Source organism: Myotis brandtii, unplaced genomic scaffold, assembly GCF_000412655.1.
Source record: "Myotis brandtii unplaced genomic scaffold, ASM41265v1 scaffold1076, whole genome shotgun sequence".
NCBI lineage: Eukaryota > Metazoa > Chordata > Mammalia > Chiroptera > Vespertilionidae > Myotis > Myotis brandtii.
This window is the reverse complement of record NW_005353663.1, coordinates 1,124,469-1,144,926: the sequence shown is the minus strand read 5'-3', so window position 1 is coordinate 1,144,926 and position 20,458 is coordinate 1,124,469. Positions and strand designations below refer to the sequence as shown.

Here is a 20,458-nt window from a genome sequence, read left to right as displayed (position 1 = left end):
AATTATTTCTTAGGGAAACTTTTTAAAATTTTAAATAAATATATATCCAAGTGTGTTATCATTTTAATAGCTCCCTTTATAGAAATAATTACAATTTTTTTTTTACTCAGTCTTATTGATGAGCATTTAGGTTACTTACAGTTCTCCACCATATGAATAATAAATTTACATTCATTTTGGGTGCTTTTGATTGTATCTTTGGGAAATTTTCTGAACTGTAAGGATGAAGATTATGCACATTTATGAGGCTTTCAGATTTATAGCAACTTATTGTAAATTATCATGAAAAATTTTACACCTGCTGATTCATAGTAGGCACTGTGTACCAGAGAGTTTATTGCCTTGGTCTGTTTTCCCAGACAAACAGTGGAACGGGTCACACTCCAACACCAGCTCCAGCAACTTCTAGAGGCCCAGAGATCCGAGGGCAAGTCACTCCTTTCTTCTCCCAGGTAATGCCAGGAACATCAGTGGATGGAGTCCTTACATCTCTTAAATCTCAGAGCCTTCTTTTGGACTTCCTTTTAATGTCTTTTAAGAAAATGACAACAGAACACATTTTAGCTTTATAAAGAGGAATAAGAATTCAGTAATCCAGGGAAAAGGCACTGGACCTGGAGTCAGATGACCTGGTTTGTCTCTGCTCTGCCATTTCTTCGTTCAATGACTATGAACAAGTCATTTACTCTTTCAGGGTCTTTCATTTCTTCACCTATAAAATGGGAATAAGGATATATAGGCTCATTAGGTTGTTGAAGATGGGATAAATTGAGAAAATCTGTGCAGGATTCATGTGCAAATAGTAAAGTAGTAGACAAATTTTGTCATAGTGTGAGGTCTGAGGCATACCATACTTAGGTTACGGTTGCCCCTATGGAGTATTTGTGAATTGCTTTGAACAAACATTAAGTGATTATTCTTATTCCATTCTTACTGATTTGTAAGTTGTTAGTGGTAGTCAAGACCATGCCATGACTTGTGGCCAAGTCATTTTAACCCAGTAGGAAATCATCCCAATGTGTCCTTCCTCCTCTTTTCAGTTCGCCATGCTCTCCCGCTTCCAGAAAGTCCCAGTGGAAATCCCCAGATACCGATGATGAGTCTGTAGCCAAAAGCAAACCAGGAGTCCAAGAGGGGATGCAGGTCCTTGCCAGCCTGTCAGCATCCAGCCGGGCCAGGGCTAAAGCAAAAGATGAAGATTCAGATAGAATCCTTCGCCAGTTACTGGGGAAAGACATCTCAGAGAATGTCTGCACCCAGGAAAAGCTGTCCTTGGAATTCCAGGATACTCAGGCTTCCTCTAGAAATTCCAAGAAGATCCCTCCGGAGAAGAGGGAACTGAAGTTAGCCCGACTGAGGCAGCTGATGCAGCGGTCACTGAGTGAGTCGGACACAGACTCCAACACCTCAGAGGACCCCAAGAGCACACCCGTGAGGAAGGCTGAGCGGCCCAGGCCGCAGCCCATCGTGGAAAGTGCGGAGGCCATAGACAGCGCAGAAAGCTTACACTTGATGATCAAGAAACACACCTTGGCGTCAGGACGCAGGTTTCCTTTCGGGATCAAGGCCTCCAAATCTCTGGATGGCCACAGCCCATCTCCCACCTCAGAGAGCAGCGAACCAGACTTGGAATCCCATGGTCCAGGCTCAGGGACCACTCCCCCAAACCAGCCCTCTGGAGACCCCACTTTGCCCAGCCCTGACAGCACGGCTGCCCAGAAAGTGGCCACGAGTCCCAAGAGTGCCCTCAAGTCTCCGTCCTCCAAGCGCCGGACATCTCAGAACTTGAAACTCAGAGTCACCTTTGAGGAGCCCGTGGTGCAGATGGAGCAAACTGGCCTTGAACTCAATGGAGAGAAGGACAGAGATAAGGGCAGGACCCTCCAGCGGACCTCCACAAGTAGCGAATCAGGGGATCAGCTAAAAAGACCTTTCGGGACTTTCCGATCCATCATGGAGACACTCAGTGGCAACCAGAACAATAATAATAATTATCAGGCGGTCAACCAGCTGAAGACTTGCACACTGCCCTTAACCTCACTTGGAAGGAAGACGACAGACACCAAGGGAAACCCCGTGAGCTCTGCTAGCAAAGGAAAGAATAAGGCGGTGAGTGCTATTTGGAGGATATCTCTCTTTTTCCTTTGAATTTTGTCATTCTTGACATTGCAGATTGCTGACCTTTGTCGCCTTGAGGTAATCCCCAGAAAAATTCCAAAGGAATGGATGGAAAGCCAAATTTATGTGTTTCTCATGAGATATGTTAGAGAACAGACCCTTTGCTATTCCTCTGGATAATACTCTGAGAGAAAGATTAAATAAATCACAGGAAATTACATTCTGGTCTCTAAATTTCCCTAAACAGTTTGATCCTTGAGTATTAGGAGTCCTTGACCACCAGTTGATGGGAAACCAGGCCCTTCTTGGGCGTGGAGTCTGCCTCAGGAAGAGTTTGTTTTCCTCATGTGACTGGATGGTTTATTCCCAAGCCCAATTAAAGAGCGCATAAATAGAAACTCTATTTCTAAAGACTTAACTCTTGAACACTGGAGTGATCTTTAAAATAAATACACCACAGGGACCTCCACGTTGGCATTGTATGATGCGGGCCGCTGCGTGTGGATCAGAAGGCCGGAGCAGCTGAGTGCTTGCCAGCACACAGGGGGTGGCAGAGTGAGCCACGAACTACGTTTTATAATTGCATTTGTTGGAAAACCATGCACTATAATCTGTGGTTTAAATCCAGTGAATAAGAAACACGAGCATCTTTTTAGGCAATGTTTCCAGCATGCTCTGTGCACGCCATGCCCTCAGAAATGGTATGGCAGCCAAAATGCAAAACTCAGGAATGGAAGGACCCAGAATATCCATCATGCAATCTAGAGAGTCACACCCACATGATTTATTATTTGGTACAAGGTAAACTCCCAGCCAGGACTCAGAACTGTCTAATTCTTTTTGCGATAGCAACATCAAGTTTTAGTTACTATCTCTCTAATTAAATAAACCCCAATTGGTTTCCATCGTGAATTGCCTTCATTATAAAGAACTTCAGCTGTATCTGTTTCCTCTAGAAGAGTCACACTTGTACCCCAAAAACCAGGCCCTTGGGGTTAAATATGAGCAAACATACATTGCTCAGATAAAACTATTCCAAGTAACTGAACGGGTTCTCTTGCTCAGGAGTACAAGGATTTTCTCAACAGTTCCCCACCACCACCACCACCACCAGCTCCTTAAAGTGCACACAAGGCTTCTAGTCTGCTCTCTCCCCTGCATGCCTCCCGTTCATTGAGACTTGCATGTGCTGAGCTTGCTGCATGTTTTCAGATGATGTTTAATTGCACCTCTAGGAGAAGGCCAGCAGCTGCATCAGCCTTCCCTCTAACACGCTGACTGAAGAGCATCTGCAAAACTGCGCACGGTATGTGGGGTAGGGGATGCATAGCACAGGGGTGCCATGCCTTCGCTTTGAATTGCATGACCTTTTCTTTTCTATTTATTTTTTAAATATATTTTTATTGATTTCAGAGAGGAAGGGAGAGGGAGAGAGAATCATTAATTGGATGCCTCCTGCACGCCCCCTACTGGGGATCAAGACCACAACGCAGGCATGTGCCCTGACCGGGAATCAAACAGTGACCTCCTGGTTCACAGGTTGATGCTCAACCACTGAGCTATGCTAGCCAGGCTGCATGACCTTTTAAATCATGGCCCTGGAGCCACTTAGCAGGGCTGACACAAAGGAAGAAGAAACCTATAGCCCTTCCCCCGAATAGAAGCAGGCAGACTTGTAACTGGCCCTTAGAGAGGAAGCAAGTGCCCTGTAGGAGGGGCTTCATTCCAGCAGCAGAGGGCCCAGGAGTCTACTCCGCTCACAAACATGCTGTGTTTCCCAGTTGACTTTGGTTTTCAGTCTTTGTTTTCATGGAGTCAAGTACCAAGTAGGTATAGAAATTAAATTTCCTGTCATGGGTAAAATGAGTCAACCTCCAATCAGAATCAGAACTTTGAAGCAGAGCTGAGGGTTTCTTTCATTGTTGATCATAGACGGAAAGCTCATTTCATCACTATTCTGCTGCCCCTGGGAGCAGCCGGGCCCTGCCATTCTGAAATTGCTCCAGTGTAGCATTCGGAACCACAGTGCCAGTCAGTAAGCTGGTCTCTTTCTCAAACAAAACCGTTACAAGTCGAAATGCATGGACTGTGCATAAAAGGGTCATGTTGAAGGTCACAGGTGGCTGGACTGCTCCTTGGGCAGAGTCCTCCCATAGCCTAGCTTTGTTTCATCTTCCTGGGGGAGGGATATGCATTCCTCCCTGACAAGGTGGGGGACAGGGGGCAAGATAAGGAGAGCAGTGGAGGGGAGTCAATGCAGGCAGTGCCCTAACTGGTTTATTTCAGAGGAGTTAAACCCAAACCCATTTTAAAGGGAGACTGTCACTTTTAAATCATTTAAATTAAATTAAACAAATCATTTAATTTAAAATTTAATTTAAATTAAAAGTATGACACACCTTTTAGCCCTCTTCCAAAATCCTCCAAAATGTTTGTGTGAGTGAGTGTGTGTGTGTGTGTGTGTGTGTGTGTTGTGGGTATGAATTTTAGTTCCGAATACTGAGAGAAATGTCACTCTCCTTCCCTCCCCTCCTCTAAATCAAATGTAATCTTCTCCAGGTCTCTATTCAGGCTAGTACATCGCAGTAATTTTAGTGGGTGCCCCTAGGGGTCTCATTAATTCAGTAAATTGAAGGAAGTGCCTTGAATGTTCAGCATTTACTGGTCACCAGAGTTCTGCTTGGGGCAGGCTCACATGTTGCCTACGTCTGGGCTGCTTTGGCCACACAGGGGCCGGGAATCTTGGCCAGTGCTGACAGCCCAGTGCCTGGAGGTGGGGAGAGAACAGGAAAAATATCAGCTCCCTTCCCAGGCATTGCGATTGGCACTTCTGTTTCTCCCAACCTACCTTTCCCACCCACATACCTTCTCTGCCCCCATCGTAGGTTGGGTGTGTCTTCTGGTGCCTAGAAAATTCTGTTTTTGTCCTTGAACAGAAGTCCCCAATGATACCCTGAGGGAATGAAGTACAAAGACTGACCAACTCCTGTGGGTAGGGGGCTGGAGAGGACCCCTCATTGCTTCCAGGCTTCTTCAGCACCTGGAAAAAAAGACAGTATCACAGTAGATTCTCCTGCCAGAAATAGTTCATCCTGTCTTCCTAGAACAGGGGTGGGCAAACTTTTTGACTCGAGGGCCACAATGGGTTCTTAAACTGGACCGGAGGGCCGGAACAAAAGCATGGATGGAGTGTTTGTGTGAACTAATATAAATTCAAAGTAAACATCATTACATAAAAGGGTATGCTCTTTTTTTTTGTTAGTTTTATTCATTTCAAATGGGCCGAATCCGGCCCGCGGGCCGTAGTTTGCCCACGGCTGTCCTAGAACCAAGGGAACGAAGCTGAACAATGTACTATAGTAAGATGACAAAGATCAGAGCACAGCACGAGGTTGTGGGGCTACTTGGATATCTAACATGAGGTTAACAGTTCCCTAGTCAGTTTAAGAAGCAAGCCTTCTGAAGGCTGTTTCGAACCTATCAGATTCCCGGGCTTTTTAAATTAAATTTGGTTTCAGTGATAAATAGAAATCCAAAAGTAAACATATTCATTGTATTTAAATAAGCATCCTGGCCATTTCCATCCCTGCCTTATAAATTAACCTGCACTTTATTAAGTTTTTAGTTTGACTGCTTTGTTCATGCCGGAGAGGGGAGATTTCTCTCTTTCACTCATAATCACCCAGAGGCAGAGACAACCACCCCAGGAAGGATGGGAATCTCTAGTTGAAATAAGGATTCCTCTGAGAAATTAAGACTAGCATGGGAACATGGGCATGAAAAACACCTAATCAACTAGTGCCTGCTTCATTTTGCCTGTGTTTGCCTGTGAGGCCCACAGAGAAAGCATCCCATAGAAAGATGCAAGAAGGAAAGGAACCCAGGTGTTCATCCATCAGTGATGGCTTTACATCTTGTCCCTAGAACTTGCTTGAAGGCCAGATGGCCCCTCTCAGGTAGCAGGATTGCTAGGATCATATAACTTTGGAAACCAATGGCAGTCAGTGGGTTAGCTTTGGCTCCACACATTATGGCACTGAATGGCCCTGTCAGTATAGCCCTGGGCGGAAGGGTGAGGCAGTGGGCCCCATTTCCAGGCATACACTGGAATTACATTTCAGTTCCAGAGAAATTTTTATTTTTCCTGGTAAATAAAAAAATAGGGGCAATAAATGCAACATTTTAAAGAATGTCAGCACTGTGAGGGGGTTCTGTTTGCTATTTATTTTTCTAAATTGGTCACAGCTTGATAGAAAGAATCTAAATTTCTTTTCAGTGCCTTTTAAAATTAGATTCAACTCTATTACTTTGAACAGCTTTCCCAGTGTGTTTCAACTGCAGAGGATGACTTTGTTTATAACAGTCAGATTTATCTCTACTTTTTATTACAAAGGACAAATTGGTTTTGAGTTATTACAACTCCAAGGGAATGTTTGCAATTACTTGTCTTAAAATGTCAATAAGCCATCCATTTCCCAGAGTTTAAGTCTATCTGAGATCTGTAGCAAATGAAATGAGTATTGGTTCCAGTTATGAATGGGCAGAGGGCATTAACCCTTGACCACTACCAGTCACACTGTCTCTGACCACGGTGGCACTGTGCCCTGAGGGGTGAACATCAGGAGACTCCTGATCCTAGGACCAACTTGAGAATATACTCTCCTTTAAGACAGTAAGCAATAAACACCATAAGTGTGGATTTTACTATGAAGGAATTAGCCATACTCAGAATTACACATGTAGAGCCAAGAGCTGGCATCAAATACCAAGGTCGTTCAGCAACCACACCAAACAGAGTGATATGTTTGGCCTGAGATAACGAGTGTGTGTGGCAGTGGTCGTCTGCTGTGCCCAACAGGAGATGAGTTCAGGGTGCCCACCCCCACCAGTTGGCTGGCAAGCATGTGCATACACACACACACACACACACACACACGTTTCTGTCCTTGTTGTTATAATATCAGAATATCATTCTAAACAGCAAAATGAACAGAGATATGGAAGACACTGGGAATGTAGAGGTGAGGCCCTTGCTTAAACCTGACCCTCAGCCCCACTGAGCAGCATTTCCAGATCCCGATGGAAACACGCATTCGGCCCAGAAAGGAATCCCTGATCCTACTGAGCAAGTGCATCTTTGCCATAATGTCTCTGGATATAATACAGTGACCACATTTTAATCTTTCCTTAAGTGTTTGACCTGGAAGTATTTATTTTTAACCCATATGCTTTTTAAGGATCCTTGTCGGGGATGATTATATAAGTAGCCATGGGTACGTTTCCAGGCTCTCTGAGTATGTGTTGATTGCATAGTTCTAGAGCGCACCCGGGAAAGCAGACAGAATCTTCCCAATGTAACCGTTTAGGAAAGTTTGTTCAAGTGCTATTACTAAAAGGGTATTTTGTAACACATACAGACATTAGACTTTCTGCTAAAAAAAACACACTATAGTTTCTAATTCTAAGCTTCATCTGAAGTATTTGTGTGTGTTTTTCATTTCTAATATACTAGCTCTGGGTCCAGAGCCAGTCAGTCAGGAGGAGTTGATTCCTGACTTGAGGTGATCAATCATCTTTGCTCCAGAACCCCCCCACCCCCACCCCAAATCCTATCTGGTCTCCTTCCTTTCTACACCTCCCCAAGTTCCCCAGTGTTCCGTGTTCCCTGCACAACTCTTGTCCCTCCCACCCCCATCTCTGCCTCCCTAGGGTTCAAATTTGATTCCAAGAGAAAACCTGCATTTCACACTGAAGCTTTGTCCATATGACTTGGAGGAAGGAAGGAGAGCCCAATCTTGAACCATTCCTCCTGACTCCATTAATTGACAGGATCTCCTCTGAAAGGAGCCACAGCTGTACATTGCCGTTGGCTGTTGCCCAGTAGGATATTCTGTGTAGAGAGAAATGTCCATGTTATGGGGAATGGTTAAAATGACTGGATCTTTCCAGCATCCAAGCACAATGTAGCAGACGCTTTCTGAAAGCTGCCAGAGCTCTCACGATTGATGAGAGCATGATTCACAAATGCAGCTTCTTTTCATAAGCTCCTTGCGCCCCCTGGGAAAAGGAGAAAGCATATTCCGACACAGAAAGGCAGTGAGTTTCATATAAAAGTAGGATGAGTTGAGACATAGGAAAAAGAAAAAAAGCTATTACAATGAAGATCCTATGTTCTGTCTTCAAGCACTGCCTTCGGAAGGCAAGGAATGAACATGCGGAACAATCATGAACTATAGGTAGGAGGGCAGGGGGAGACCTGCCTTGGAAACTAAAATCCCAACGGAAATACATTTCTTCCAGCATGCTAATCCTGGTTTCAGTGAAGTCACACAACTTAAGAACAAAACTCCCTTCACCCAACTCCACTCTCCTTGCCTCACTCCCCCAGGGTCCGGTTTTGAACTGTGTAACTCCAAAAGGGACACGTTCTAGTATGAATCCTCACGGTACCATGTCTGCCACAGCTAAGATATCCTTGCACGCTAAGAGGGCAGTGCCTGTCTGTAAACTCTCTTAAGGCTGGAGTTTTAAAGAATCAGCAAGTTACATGAGGTTTAAAAGTACCAGACAGAGACTTTACTCAGCAGCATCCAATACCTCCACCAAGCATCCCTGCTCCAACCACAGTCACTTGGGATTTTCCTTCCCACGCAGAGATCAGTGCAGATACGGGATGTTACTGAGTTGCCAGCGCACTCATTTAACAACATCGTCAGGTCTAAGCCATGCATTTTGCTGTGCCACAGTAAGGCATGGTCCCTTCATTCAGCGAGATCACAATCAAGAGAGAATTCAAAGAGGATACCATTAAAAATGGTGACTTCCATGAAAGGTCTAAGAACTTCATGAGAACAGTGACCCTGATGGCACTATCACATCCCCAGATGTATTCCAAGTGTCCAGCATGGTGGCTGGCACACGCTAGGAACTTCATACATATTTGGAGAGAGGGAGAGCTAGTGGGAAGAAATGGAAGAAGAGGGCAAAAGCGGAGTAAAACAGGACTGAGGCTGTCATCTCATAAGAAATGGAAGAAGAGGGCAAAAGCGGAGTAAAACAGAAGGACTGAGGCTGTCATCTCACGGAAAGAGTGGTGTGCTCTGTTTAAAGCTAGGCCTTCTGATTGCAAGTCCACCTACCAACAGGGAGTGTTGGTTTGGGTACTTGGGTTTTCATTCTTTGAACCAGAACCCCATTTTTTAGTAGCTGGAATTTGTAGATATGCTCTCTCACTAAAGCTGGGAAGGGGGCCACAAAAGTAGCAACGGTCCCCTATTTTGGTTATCAGTGGAAATGTAACGCATGCCCGTGGACCATGTAAGACTAACCCTCTAAGTTGCTGTCTGGGCTATGGAACATGTAGTCAGCAAATTCAAGTACATGAAAAACTGTGATTTAAATTCAAGCCCTTTTCTTCTTTCCAATTTTGGGCACTGAGAATGTGATTTTACATCCAAAAATGAAATCAAGGACCAGCAAATTATCTGAATAATTCATGCTAGAATTACTGAAATACTTTTGTTCTTTAGAATACTGGTAATTAAGGACTGAGTAATTGAAGGGTTCAGAGATGCTTGAATTAGCCTGATATTATTCAGATAAATGCCTCAAATTAACATTTTTCTGGGTGTATATTCAGCTCTAATCATTCTGGATTTGTCTTGCAGAAAGTGTTCTTTTTAGTGTTTTTGACCACAGTGTCTCTTATACTAAAGCAGAAATACTACACCTGTCTATTCTCCTTCCTGTTTCTGAAATATTATTGGCATTTTTGTTTGATATCATCTCCTCTCCCATTACCTTTATTCATTTAGGTTTATGCCTTTTTTTATGTCTTTCCTTTTTTAATGTACCTTTGTTTTGTAAGAAAATGTGTATTTAATCCACCATGTTTAGTTGGAAGTCCTTAGAATATCTTTCAACCAGCTGGGTTTTTCCTTCTCACTTTCTTACCCATGGACAACTCTCTGTAGTTCTATTCAGAGGAATACATAAAATTAAGAATTACATCTTTCATATTGTGACAATAATCAAGTACTTATTAAAGCACTAAGAATATGCCCTAGCCTTGGTCTGGCTCAGTGAATAGAGTGTTGGGCTGCGGACTGAAGGGTCCTGAGTTTGATTCCGGTGGGCACGTACCTCATTTGCAGGCTCCTCCCCAGCCTGGGCCCTGGTCAGGGTTCATGCAGGAGGCAACCAATTGATGTTTCTCTCACATCAATATTTCTCTCTGTATTTCCTTTGCTCTTCCACTCTCTCTAAAAATCAGTGGAAAAATAGCCTTGGGTGAGGATAAAAATTGTATTTCCTTTGCTCTTCCACTCTCTCTAAAAATCAATGGAAAAATAGCCTTGGGTGAGGATAAAAAATAATAATAATACATGATTTTGAGACTATAAGACCACAGTTGGGGTTCTCCATCCAATTATGTACTCTTGTTAGCAAGGACCATTATTACCAGAGAGAGTTTGTTTTTGTCTGATGTAGCAACAAGGAGGAATTGGTAATATGGAGGCTTTCTGGCTCTCAAGAGATCACTCCTTTCTGGAAGATTTTATCCCGAGGATGGGACTAATATCCCATGAAAATGAATGCATGTACCCAGAGGGCAATTCACCTAAAAAAACAAAGCTGTTCCAAGTGTTCAGCTGGTACTTCTTTGCACAGACTTACTAGGTATCAAGTATTGAGGGGAAAACAGCATTATTGTTCCCTAGTTTCTTCTTTTCCCTATAGATTTACCTAGTTGTGTTCTTCTAACATATACTACTCAGTAATCACACACCCACAGAAAAAGCATCTTCTTTAAATGATTAATAACTTTAAATTGCCCTAGCCAGTTTGCTCAGTGGATAGAGCGTCAGCCCATAATCTGAAGGGTTGTGAGTTTGATTCCAATCAAGGGCATGCACCTGGGTTGCAGACTTCATCCTGGCTGGCTGGGGCACCTGCTGGAGGCAACCAATCAATGTGTCTTTGTCACATCGTTGTTTCTCTCTCACTGTCTCTCCCCGCCCCTTCCACTCTCTCTAAAAATGAATGGAAAAATATCCTCAGGTGAGGATTAACCTCAACAACAAGAAGCTATTAAGCTTATTGGAGAATAAAAGGTGTCACCAGTGAACCCATGTAAATAAAATATAAATATTTCATGTTTCCACTAAATTAGCAGTATTATACATACTTTCTATTTTGTTTGTGATAAAATTCACTTGACTATAGAATTTCACCTGGATTCCAATCAGCAGTTGGAATTGAGAATTTAAAAGTGTTCACTCCGTGTGTTATGACATGTTTTTTACTTATTTTTCAAAGAGTGGTTTATATGAAAAGAGAATAATTTGCCCACTAGAATGAAGTGTTCTTCAGTGTGGTTTGTGTGAGGATAACTTCCATTTTTGGTGAATTGGTTAGTGGTATTGTCTTGTAACTTGACCGTCGTTTTATCTAATTTTGGCCTCGTGGTTTCTCTTCTGCTTAGGCATAATGACATCAATAGGAGAATGAAGAAATCCTACAGCATAAAGCACATTGCTGAGCCAGAGCCAAAAGAACTCTTCTTGTAAATCACTTTTTTACCATCGCTGCCCTCTGGACACCATTGGAAACTGGACTCTCCTCTGTGGAAATAGAACCATGGGAACAATGCCTCGCCAGCAGCAGAACAGAGTATCAGGATGCCTTAAATCTATAGTGGTCACCTATAGAAGACTCATTTTGGGGGGTGATATTTGTATATATAACTTGTTTTTAAAGAGACATTCACCAAGCCACTGACGCCAGTTTGTATTTCATCAATTGCATGAGTGTTTGCTAATGTTGATTGAACTTCCCTTTCTCCATAATATGGGCAGTTTGGGCTCGGCATCTCAATGAGACCAGGCCAGTGGTATTGTTTTCTGTCAAGAACGTTTTTCTGGCATTTCTACTTTTTGTGTAAAGGAAATAAAACAATGTTAACAGCCACCTATAAGCTGGGGACACCTACTTTCTAATAAATCTCTGAACTGATTTCTAAGGGACTCTGAGAGTATTTTGATTGCTGCTATTTTATTTCAGGAACAAACTGCCCAGTTTAGCTGTGTTCCCACAGGGATCAAATAAAACATTCTAGTTTTCATTAAGTACTAAAGGATCAGACAAGTATATAAAATAAGTCAATTCCTCTGTCTGTTCAAATCGCAGCGTTGACATGAGAAAATACTAATGACAACTGAGGATTTAGCCCCTTCTTGGGTCGCTTTTTTTTTCTGCCTCTCGCACATTATGAAGCCAGTCTAATCCCTTTAGGAGACAGCGTGGAGCCTGAGTTTATAACAGCCCTATTGATGTTGCTTTTTCAGTTCATGGATGGAAGCAGTAAGTTCCATGAGATTTCATCCTATCACGTAAAAATATATTTCTGTTGAAACTTCAAAAGTTTTATTTGCAACGTGTTGGCAGAGCCTGCCTACAAGAAGCCCTGTCAGATTTTAGTATTAATGTGCAATATATTCTTACCAGTAGGAAGGAGCAGTGTATGCCATGAATAAACAGTTACTAGCAATGTCACTGCAGTCAAATGTGGAGCATTCTGTATCCTGCGGACAAAATAATGCAAGGGACCAAATTAAGAGGTCATTTTGCATATGTGGGCCATCTGAAAAACTTGAGATGCAATGAGGTAGGAAGAAGGAGCTAATATTTAAGTGTCTTTTATGCACCAACCTCACTTGCGTGCAGACATTACTCCCATTTTATAAACTAGAACATTAAACTTCAGAAAGTTTAAGTCCTGTGTCCAAGGTAAATGGAAGAATTGGCTTTGGTACACATTTTCTCACCATCTCCATTACACTTTATTCATCTGTCCAGCACTATGCTATCTCCTTGGTACATTGCCCACAGGACTAGCACACAGGAAGCAGGAGTTGTGGTGTTGGCTCTACTTGTGGACAATTCTTTGGTCTTGGGTAGAAGATACTGCCTCCTTGGTAAACCTGGGAAAGGGCAAGCCTGGACTACATACACATCTAGAAGGTAGGTTCCTTCCGGCTTACAGAGCAGCATGTCTATAAATGTCGGCCCACTTGCTGTGTTCTTGTCCTGTGAGTTTCTGTTGTTGGAACCTGGTTCCATGTGTGGTTGTGCGTTTCTCACATTGTCTTTTTGTCAAATGAGATGCCCTGTTCTGATATGGGCCCCTTGGCCTCCTGTGCCCCCTTTGATTGCCTCCTCAGATTTCACTGCTCTGTTCTAGTGCTTGAGCCTCTAATAGAGAATATATGGCAAGCACACATGGAATTTAGATTCCTGTGTTTTCTGCTTGGTACAGAGGAGGTGACGCTGGGATCACACAAGGGCCAACCTTAGAGACTTAGCTCTAGAACAAGCACACATGGAATTTAGATTCCTGTGTTTTCTGCCTGGTACAGAGGAGGTAACGCTGGGATCACACAAGGGCCAACCTTAGGGACTTAGCTCTAGAAGGGGGGTCCGCAAAGGAAGGACACCCTGAGAGTGCTGTCTCCCCCAGAGGCCCCAGTTTTGTTCCTAGACTGTGTTTTTAAACTTGAATGTTGAAGTTGGGCTGGGTATCCTGCAGATTTTATAAGCCAGACACAGAGTTCCCAATTAAATATAGCAAAGAGAATCTCTAGAGTTTGAAAGAGAGAGATACCACCTCAACTTAGAAAACTCTGGCAATTTGACGATTAACACTATCATTTAAAACACTGCAGTAGTAAGCAAAGAAAAGCAAAGAATTTGTAAAAGGTAAAAGAGGGAAGTTGAGCAGATTCAGATGAGCCAGACTGCAAGACAATGCACTGAGTGCTGGATGCTGCTGCTAGGACACTAAAAAGGCAGGTCCTTAAAGCTTCTGTGGAAAATATCCTTACCATCCAAGTTCCTTATGAAGGGGATACATTGTTTGCTTCAACTTCATAGAAATGATATTTTCTTTACCGTAAACCTAGTTTTATACAGAATTTTAAAAAATGAAAACATTTCTTTATAGAAATCAAGACATTCACATGTTAAAAGTGTTTCCTTTTAGTAAGGAGAGCTTTGTGGTGACGGCCCCAACCCCTCCCTTTGGGGCAGTAAGTTGGGGAAAGCTCTGTCTGCATGTCTAATTACATGCAGTGGAGCAGGAAACAGCTCCATTGTAAAAAAAACTATCACAACATCTGTCAGCATCTTTTAAAGACTGGCTTCTTTTATGTCACTAAAGGGACTTGTATTGCCAAAGTTCAACACATCAAATGAAGAATGTTTCTTGGGAACGATAACGAGAAACCAAACCTTCACCACTTTGGGTGGATTGAGTTCCAATTATTTAGTCTCATAAAACATTTAGTATCAAGACGCCAATCCTTATAAGAATGTTCTAGATGTACAGCACAGAGATGGGAGCGGGGACAAACCATCAAAGGGTATCTTCAAGTAAATTTTAAGAATTGTGGTGTTTTTTCCTCCAAGTGGATATTCATAAGCAACATCCTAGATGGTCCAGGCTAGAGGAAATAACTACAAAATAAATATTGAAATCATTCTCTGAAAGACTCCCTGATATAAATTAGGTTAAATGTTATTTCTTCAGATGCCACCTTTATGCTTAATGTTAAGTTGATAAAGCAAAGATAAGGAATTTGTTTCAACGGGGTTATTACCATTTCTCCCCATATACATAATGTTCATTCTGTCTATTGCCTATAACTCTCATTTGTTGATAGGTTTGTCTTTATGTTCTGTGTTATCTCTGGTATTATTTTCCTTTACTCTTTTACTATTGTACAGTTTTCTATAATTTTTCCTGTTTCCTATGAGACCATAAGTGTGTTGATCTTTGTGTCACCTCTTGCAGAGGATGGTAATTATCTAACAATTTTTTTCAATACCCTTATATCCATCTTTTTTTCTTCTTATTTCTTCCCAATTTTTCTTCTTCTACCCCTTTTCTCTCTTTCCCTGCCTTCCCTTATTCTCTCTTCCCTTCACATTTGCTATTATCTCCCCTCCCTTCTCACCTCTCTCTTCTCTGCCCTCAGTTCCCAAGATCTCTAAACCCTTTATATAAGCTCATCCTTGAATTGCAGTAAATAGAAATGTGCTAGATCCATGTTTTTTAAAAAATATATATTTTATTGATTTTTTTACAGAGAGGAAGGGAGAGGGATAGAGAGTTAGAAACATCGATGAGAGAGAAACATCGATCAGCTGCCTCCTGCACACCCCCTACTGGGGATATGCCTGCAACCAAAGTACATGTCCTTGACCGGAATCGAACCTGGGACGCTCTATCCACTGAACCAAACCGGTTAGGGCTGGACCCATATTTACAATGAAAAGCGAATCACCTCTCCACCTTTCCAGAGCCTGTAAGTAGAACAAGCATCTTTCTATATGCTGATATATTCAACAGACTCCTGTCGAGCCCATACCAAGAATGCAGGCTCTCCTTGGATAGAAAAGCCCCAGACCTAGGTACCAACCATAGTGGGGCATATAAGGATAAATAAGGCTCCCAAACTGCATGTGGAGGGATAGTGGGGGAAAACTATTCTAACTGGTGTTTACAGTGGTTCTCAAACTTTGCTGCACATTAAGATCACCTGGGGGAGCGCTTAAAAACCTGATGCCCAAACTGAACCCCATAACAAATAAATCCTGCTCTTTGGGGGGAACACAAGTATCTGCATTTATAAAAACTTCCCCAAGATTCCAATATGCAGCCAAGTTTGAAATCCAGTGTCTTGCTACTCAGTGCACTCAGGCACTGTCAGCATTGACATCAGCTGTGAGAATGTTAAAAAGGCAGAATCTCCGGGCATTCACCTGCATCTCTGTTTTTTAATTTAACACGTTAAGTGCTCAGTCAGTCACCAGTGACTGACACTATACTTTCCGTCCAGAAGACAAAACAGGCTGGGTGCTTAACGTGGTAATGATGCCGTGAGCTGTCTATTGAGAAAATATTTGAGAAGACAGTTTGGTAAAAAGGACCCATCCTCAAGGAGAGGGGAGAATGGTGTGCCCCTAAACCTGGGACAGGGCATGGAGAAGAGACTATTGTGCGTTTTAGGGAAGTGTCACTGGAGATATGACACTCATGTGTATTTAATGTGGCTATAGAGTGAAAATCAAATTCAATACTATTACTTCATATGTAGAAAATCATATTTAAAGATAATAATTATTGAAAGTGAGACATTTTCTGGATGAGATAGGTAGAAGACAGAGCAATATTTTTTTTTAAATAAAGGATGGGGTCATTGCACTTCTACAGTTAATCATAATGAGCTAGCTTTTCCACTGGTATTTCTCTAAATTTCCTAAAATCTATGTTTATAACCCATCTGGCAGTGGCATAACCAAGACAAAAGCACACCAAAGCAAAAGCTAAAACCCATCCCCCAATCACCACTGCAGGGGCTCCCCATAATATGCCAGCAAGATACATGATATAGTTCATGACCTCATTACACAGTACAGTGCTGTATTGTATACCAATACATCCCTCTGTTTACACACACACACGCGCACTCGCACATGCACACGCACACACACACTGAATCCCTACAATGTGCAGAGCTATGTCCCAAGCAGCAGAAATGCAACCGTAAATCTCTGGTAATAAATTCATAGTGATTTTGATGAAATGAGGAAAATCTGCGTTACACGGGATAAATTTGCGAAGTAAAACAATCTGTTGTGGTGTTGCGCTCATATTTATATCTACATTTTATAATCATGTTTATCTTTTCTTTCTATGGAATTTGTTCTTGCAGTTGTCCAGTCAATTAGGACCAAAGAAGGAAGAATTTAAATTCTATTACTGGTGGTAGGCAGTGCTAGTTGCCTTCTCAATATCCTTCCTCCCTTTCTTCCTAATCAGAGGAGTCAGCTAAATGTTCTCAGGTAAAATTACTTCCCCAGGTGCCCTTGATTAGGAATGGTCATGTGACCCGGCTCTAGCTAATGAAAAGTCAGTAGAGCTCAGTGATGCTTTAGAAAACTTTGTGAAGCAGGAAACTTGCCTGGCCCTTATCTTTCACCCCTGCCACTTCACCCTGGGTAGAGCAGCACTCCTTGCAGCCATGAGAACAAAAGTAACCATGCCCAAAAAGCAAGAGACAGGAGGAGAAAGAACTTCGTTCCAGGAGCAGCTGCATAAGCCCTGGACTGTCCTGCTTGTTATTTACGTGAGTAAAATGAGCTCTTTTCACTGACTAAGTCACTGACATTTCACAAATTTTATTCTATCCACCATTCAGTCTAGAGCAGTGGTCGGCAAACTCATTAGTCATCAGAGCCAAATATCAACAGTACAACGATTGAAATTTCTTTTGAGAGCCAAATTTTTTAAACTTAAACTATATAGGTAAGTACATTGTTATTAACTTAATTAGGGTACTCCTAAGCTGGCCTTTGCTAAAAACGTCCTCAATCTGATTGAGGTACGTTCGCTGAGGTCGACCCCTTCCAACTCTCCCATCCATACTCGTCTTGTATACTTGTTTCAGATAGACGAGTGTGGATGGGAGAGTTGGAAGAGGTTGACCTCAAAACAATGTACCTCCCCCGCGCTGCATATGCCGAGGCCCGCCTGCATGCAGCTCCCGTCGCCCGACCCACCGACACCCCCCACTTCTTCTGATGCCACTTCTTCAAAATAAACTCGCCCAGGCCGAAAACCGACTTCTGCGCATGGACCACGAAGTTTCAATCGCACTGTACGTGCGCACCCGCACGTGGTATTTTGTGGAAGAGCCACACTCAAGGGGCCAAAGAGCCGCATGTGGCTCACGAGCCGCGGTTTGCCGACCACTGGTCTAGGGGATATTTGGCTGTTCTCCAGGGTTAGAGTATGTTTTGCTAGTGTAGTAAACAGTGCATACAAAATTCTATAATACATTGTGATGCACGCACCTTTCAGAAACAAAGGATTTATTCCCCCAGCTGCTGGCACTGCTGCTGCCCAGAGCCCTCAGGTGTTGGCCCTCAGGGAATGGCCTTTGACCAAAGAAACTCACGTTGCCCAAGAGCACATCTCTTCCCAAGGCAGCCTGTATCCAGTGACTGGTCAGCGTGGGGCTATGCAGGCCCAGCCCTTCACCCAGCTTGAAACAACTCCAAAAGCTTTCCATGGGTGTGGCCAGCTTCTTCCTCTGCCTTACCCTGTTCCCTCCCCTTTGCTTCCATAGGTGTTGATTCCTGAGCACTAATCTCAAGGTCAGAGTCTGCTTGCCAGGGTACCCAGTCTGTGGCAACATATTAGCATGTTCAGGTCCTGAAGAATCTCAGAGTGCAAAAAGGAACTTGTGTAATTGCTTTCGGTGCTTAAACTGATTTGTAAATGGGAAGAACACGTTTCACATCCTCCAGTCTGATTTCTCAACATAACTAGAGTCAATTTTGTATGGAATTTAGACTTTTCTATTATGATGAAGGCCCAGTGTCAAATCAAAATGTGTCAGTGCAGAACTATTTAGCCAAATTTCAAGGAAATGCAGCCAATATATTCTGTTTGAGTACAACTTCATTTGTTTGCTAATGTCAAACTGGTACTTAATGCAGTAGCCTGTGGTCATTATTGTAACATACTGCTCCCAGGATCCTTCCATAGGCTGTAGGCCCAGATGTAATCCATCACCCTCATTTCATTGCTGATGACTGAACAGCATTCTACGTCCCCAAAGAAATGTCTTCTCTGAACTATGGCATTTATCAAAAATCAATATAAGAAATAGCCACATAGAAAAAAGTTTCTATATATTTTTTATAAAACTTATTGAAACCATCATATGTTTAAGAAGCCAATGGCTCTATAAGGGGTCATAAAATAAATGCTTCTTAGACTTAGTGCTAGGGAAAAAAATCTACTCCTATAGAAAAACTGGCATGTTCTTTTTATTAGCTAATAAGAACCTTATATAACTTGTGTTTTCCTTTTGGTCTCGCCTGCTGGGAAAAGGTCAAAAGCAAAGTTTGCATTCAATCTCGGTAGCAATCCTTAGCTTCATTTTCTTCAGTATGCCACTCTCACTCAAATCCACCCCCTTCCTTTGTTCTGACTTCATTATCCTTTTTTAAGGGTTGTAACACATCTGTGTCTTCTATTATAAGCCACCCCTAGACCTTTTGAAAATAAGTAGATGGAAATAAATGTTCCCATCATTTCTTCCCACCTTACCCCCCTACCTGCTCAATCCTGCCCATTCTATTTAACTGGTGTTGAAACCTACACCAATTGTATGTACAAGGCAAAGCTGATTTAAAGTGTAAGACAACTGTTACCTTTAAGTTATTTGTTGTCTTCTGAAGATGGTAGAAATCATATGCACACACATGTAAGGTGCAAGACAAGGGGCAATATGAGGTGAGGGCTCAGGGAGGGGCGTTGTTGAAGGAGAGAGAAATCACTTTTGGTTTGGCTGAGGCCAGGCAGGGACCCTGTAAGGTTCCCATTTAATAGAGGCAGACAAACAGAGCACTTAGATGCAGTGATTGGCTGCCTATGCCCCATGTAATGAGTTGGTGTCAAAATGAGAATCACAGCTCTGAACACTACATATCCACAGCCAAATGGCCTTCCTGGTAGTTTGTCCCGTTCAGAGCATTTTGGAAAATGCTGATTCAGTTCTTAACTTGATCAAGCAGTATTTTCCAAACCACAGACAAGAGGGCAGAGATTTCAAAGTGAGTTCTCCATGTTATTCAACTTGTCTTCTTGCTCTAACCCAGACCCAGCGCCTTAGTCCTAGACGCTCAGGGCCTTCCAACTCCTGTGCCAGCACCCTGTGTTACTCCTTGGCGTGGCTGTGAAGTTCACCCCCCTGAACTCTCTTCAAAATCCTGCTGTGAGGAGCACCTTCAGCTCTGCTGTGGCAGTCACCCCAAGGCCACGCTTCTCCCGAATTTTCTTAGCCAGGTACTGAGCACAGCAGAGGTATTAGAGCCAGGGTATATCCTCCCAGGGTCCTCTTCTAAGGGACACCTGTGGCCTGGGACTCCCCTTAACCTGGCCAAAGCTTGCTCCAAAATGTGCCCAATTCCTCCTTCCCCCTCTCCCTTCCCAGGTGTCAGCCCTGCCTCGCTGTCTGAAGGCTCTCTAGCCTACTCTTGCCCCTCCCCTTTTGCCCTTTATAGGCATGTCCCTCAATAAGTCCCTTGCACATCTATCCCATTTTGATGGATGCTACTTAGATGGCCTTAACTGACACACCCTTGACCTTCCTCCTCATGCCCTCCTCCTTTTATTCTCCCACCCTATTCAAGGTTCAACCACCTGTTGAGTTAAACACTCAGCATGGTCTATTTCTCTCTCCTTTCTCTCCTCCCCTTGCTAGGTGTG

General features: G+C 42.9%; 1 protein-coding gene across 3 annotated transcripts in view; it reads left to right on the top strand.

Annotated features, from left to right (window-relative positions):
* Positions 1–12,141, top strand: part of SNCAIP (synuclein, alpha interacting protein) — a 142,636-nt gene extending 130,495 nt beyond the window's left edge. For 2 of the 3 annotated variants that reach the window (XM_005857123.2, XM_014542017.1), the window contains exons 9-12: positions 360–452; positions 1,041–2,109; positions 3,354–3,424; positions 11,603–12,141. In XM_005857123.2, the coding sequence (XP_005857185.1) occupies positions 360–452; positions 1,041–2,109; positions 3,354–3,424; positions 11,603–11,687 (1,318 nt within the window). In that variant the 3' untranslated portion in view covers positions 11,688–12,141. The remainder of the gene's footprint in view (positions 1–359; positions 453–1,040; positions 2,110–3,353; positions 3,425–11,602) is intronic. The other variant, XM_005857122.2, reaches the window with a different exon arrangement.
* The last annotated feature ends 8,317 nt before the right edge of the window (positions 12,142–20,458 follow it).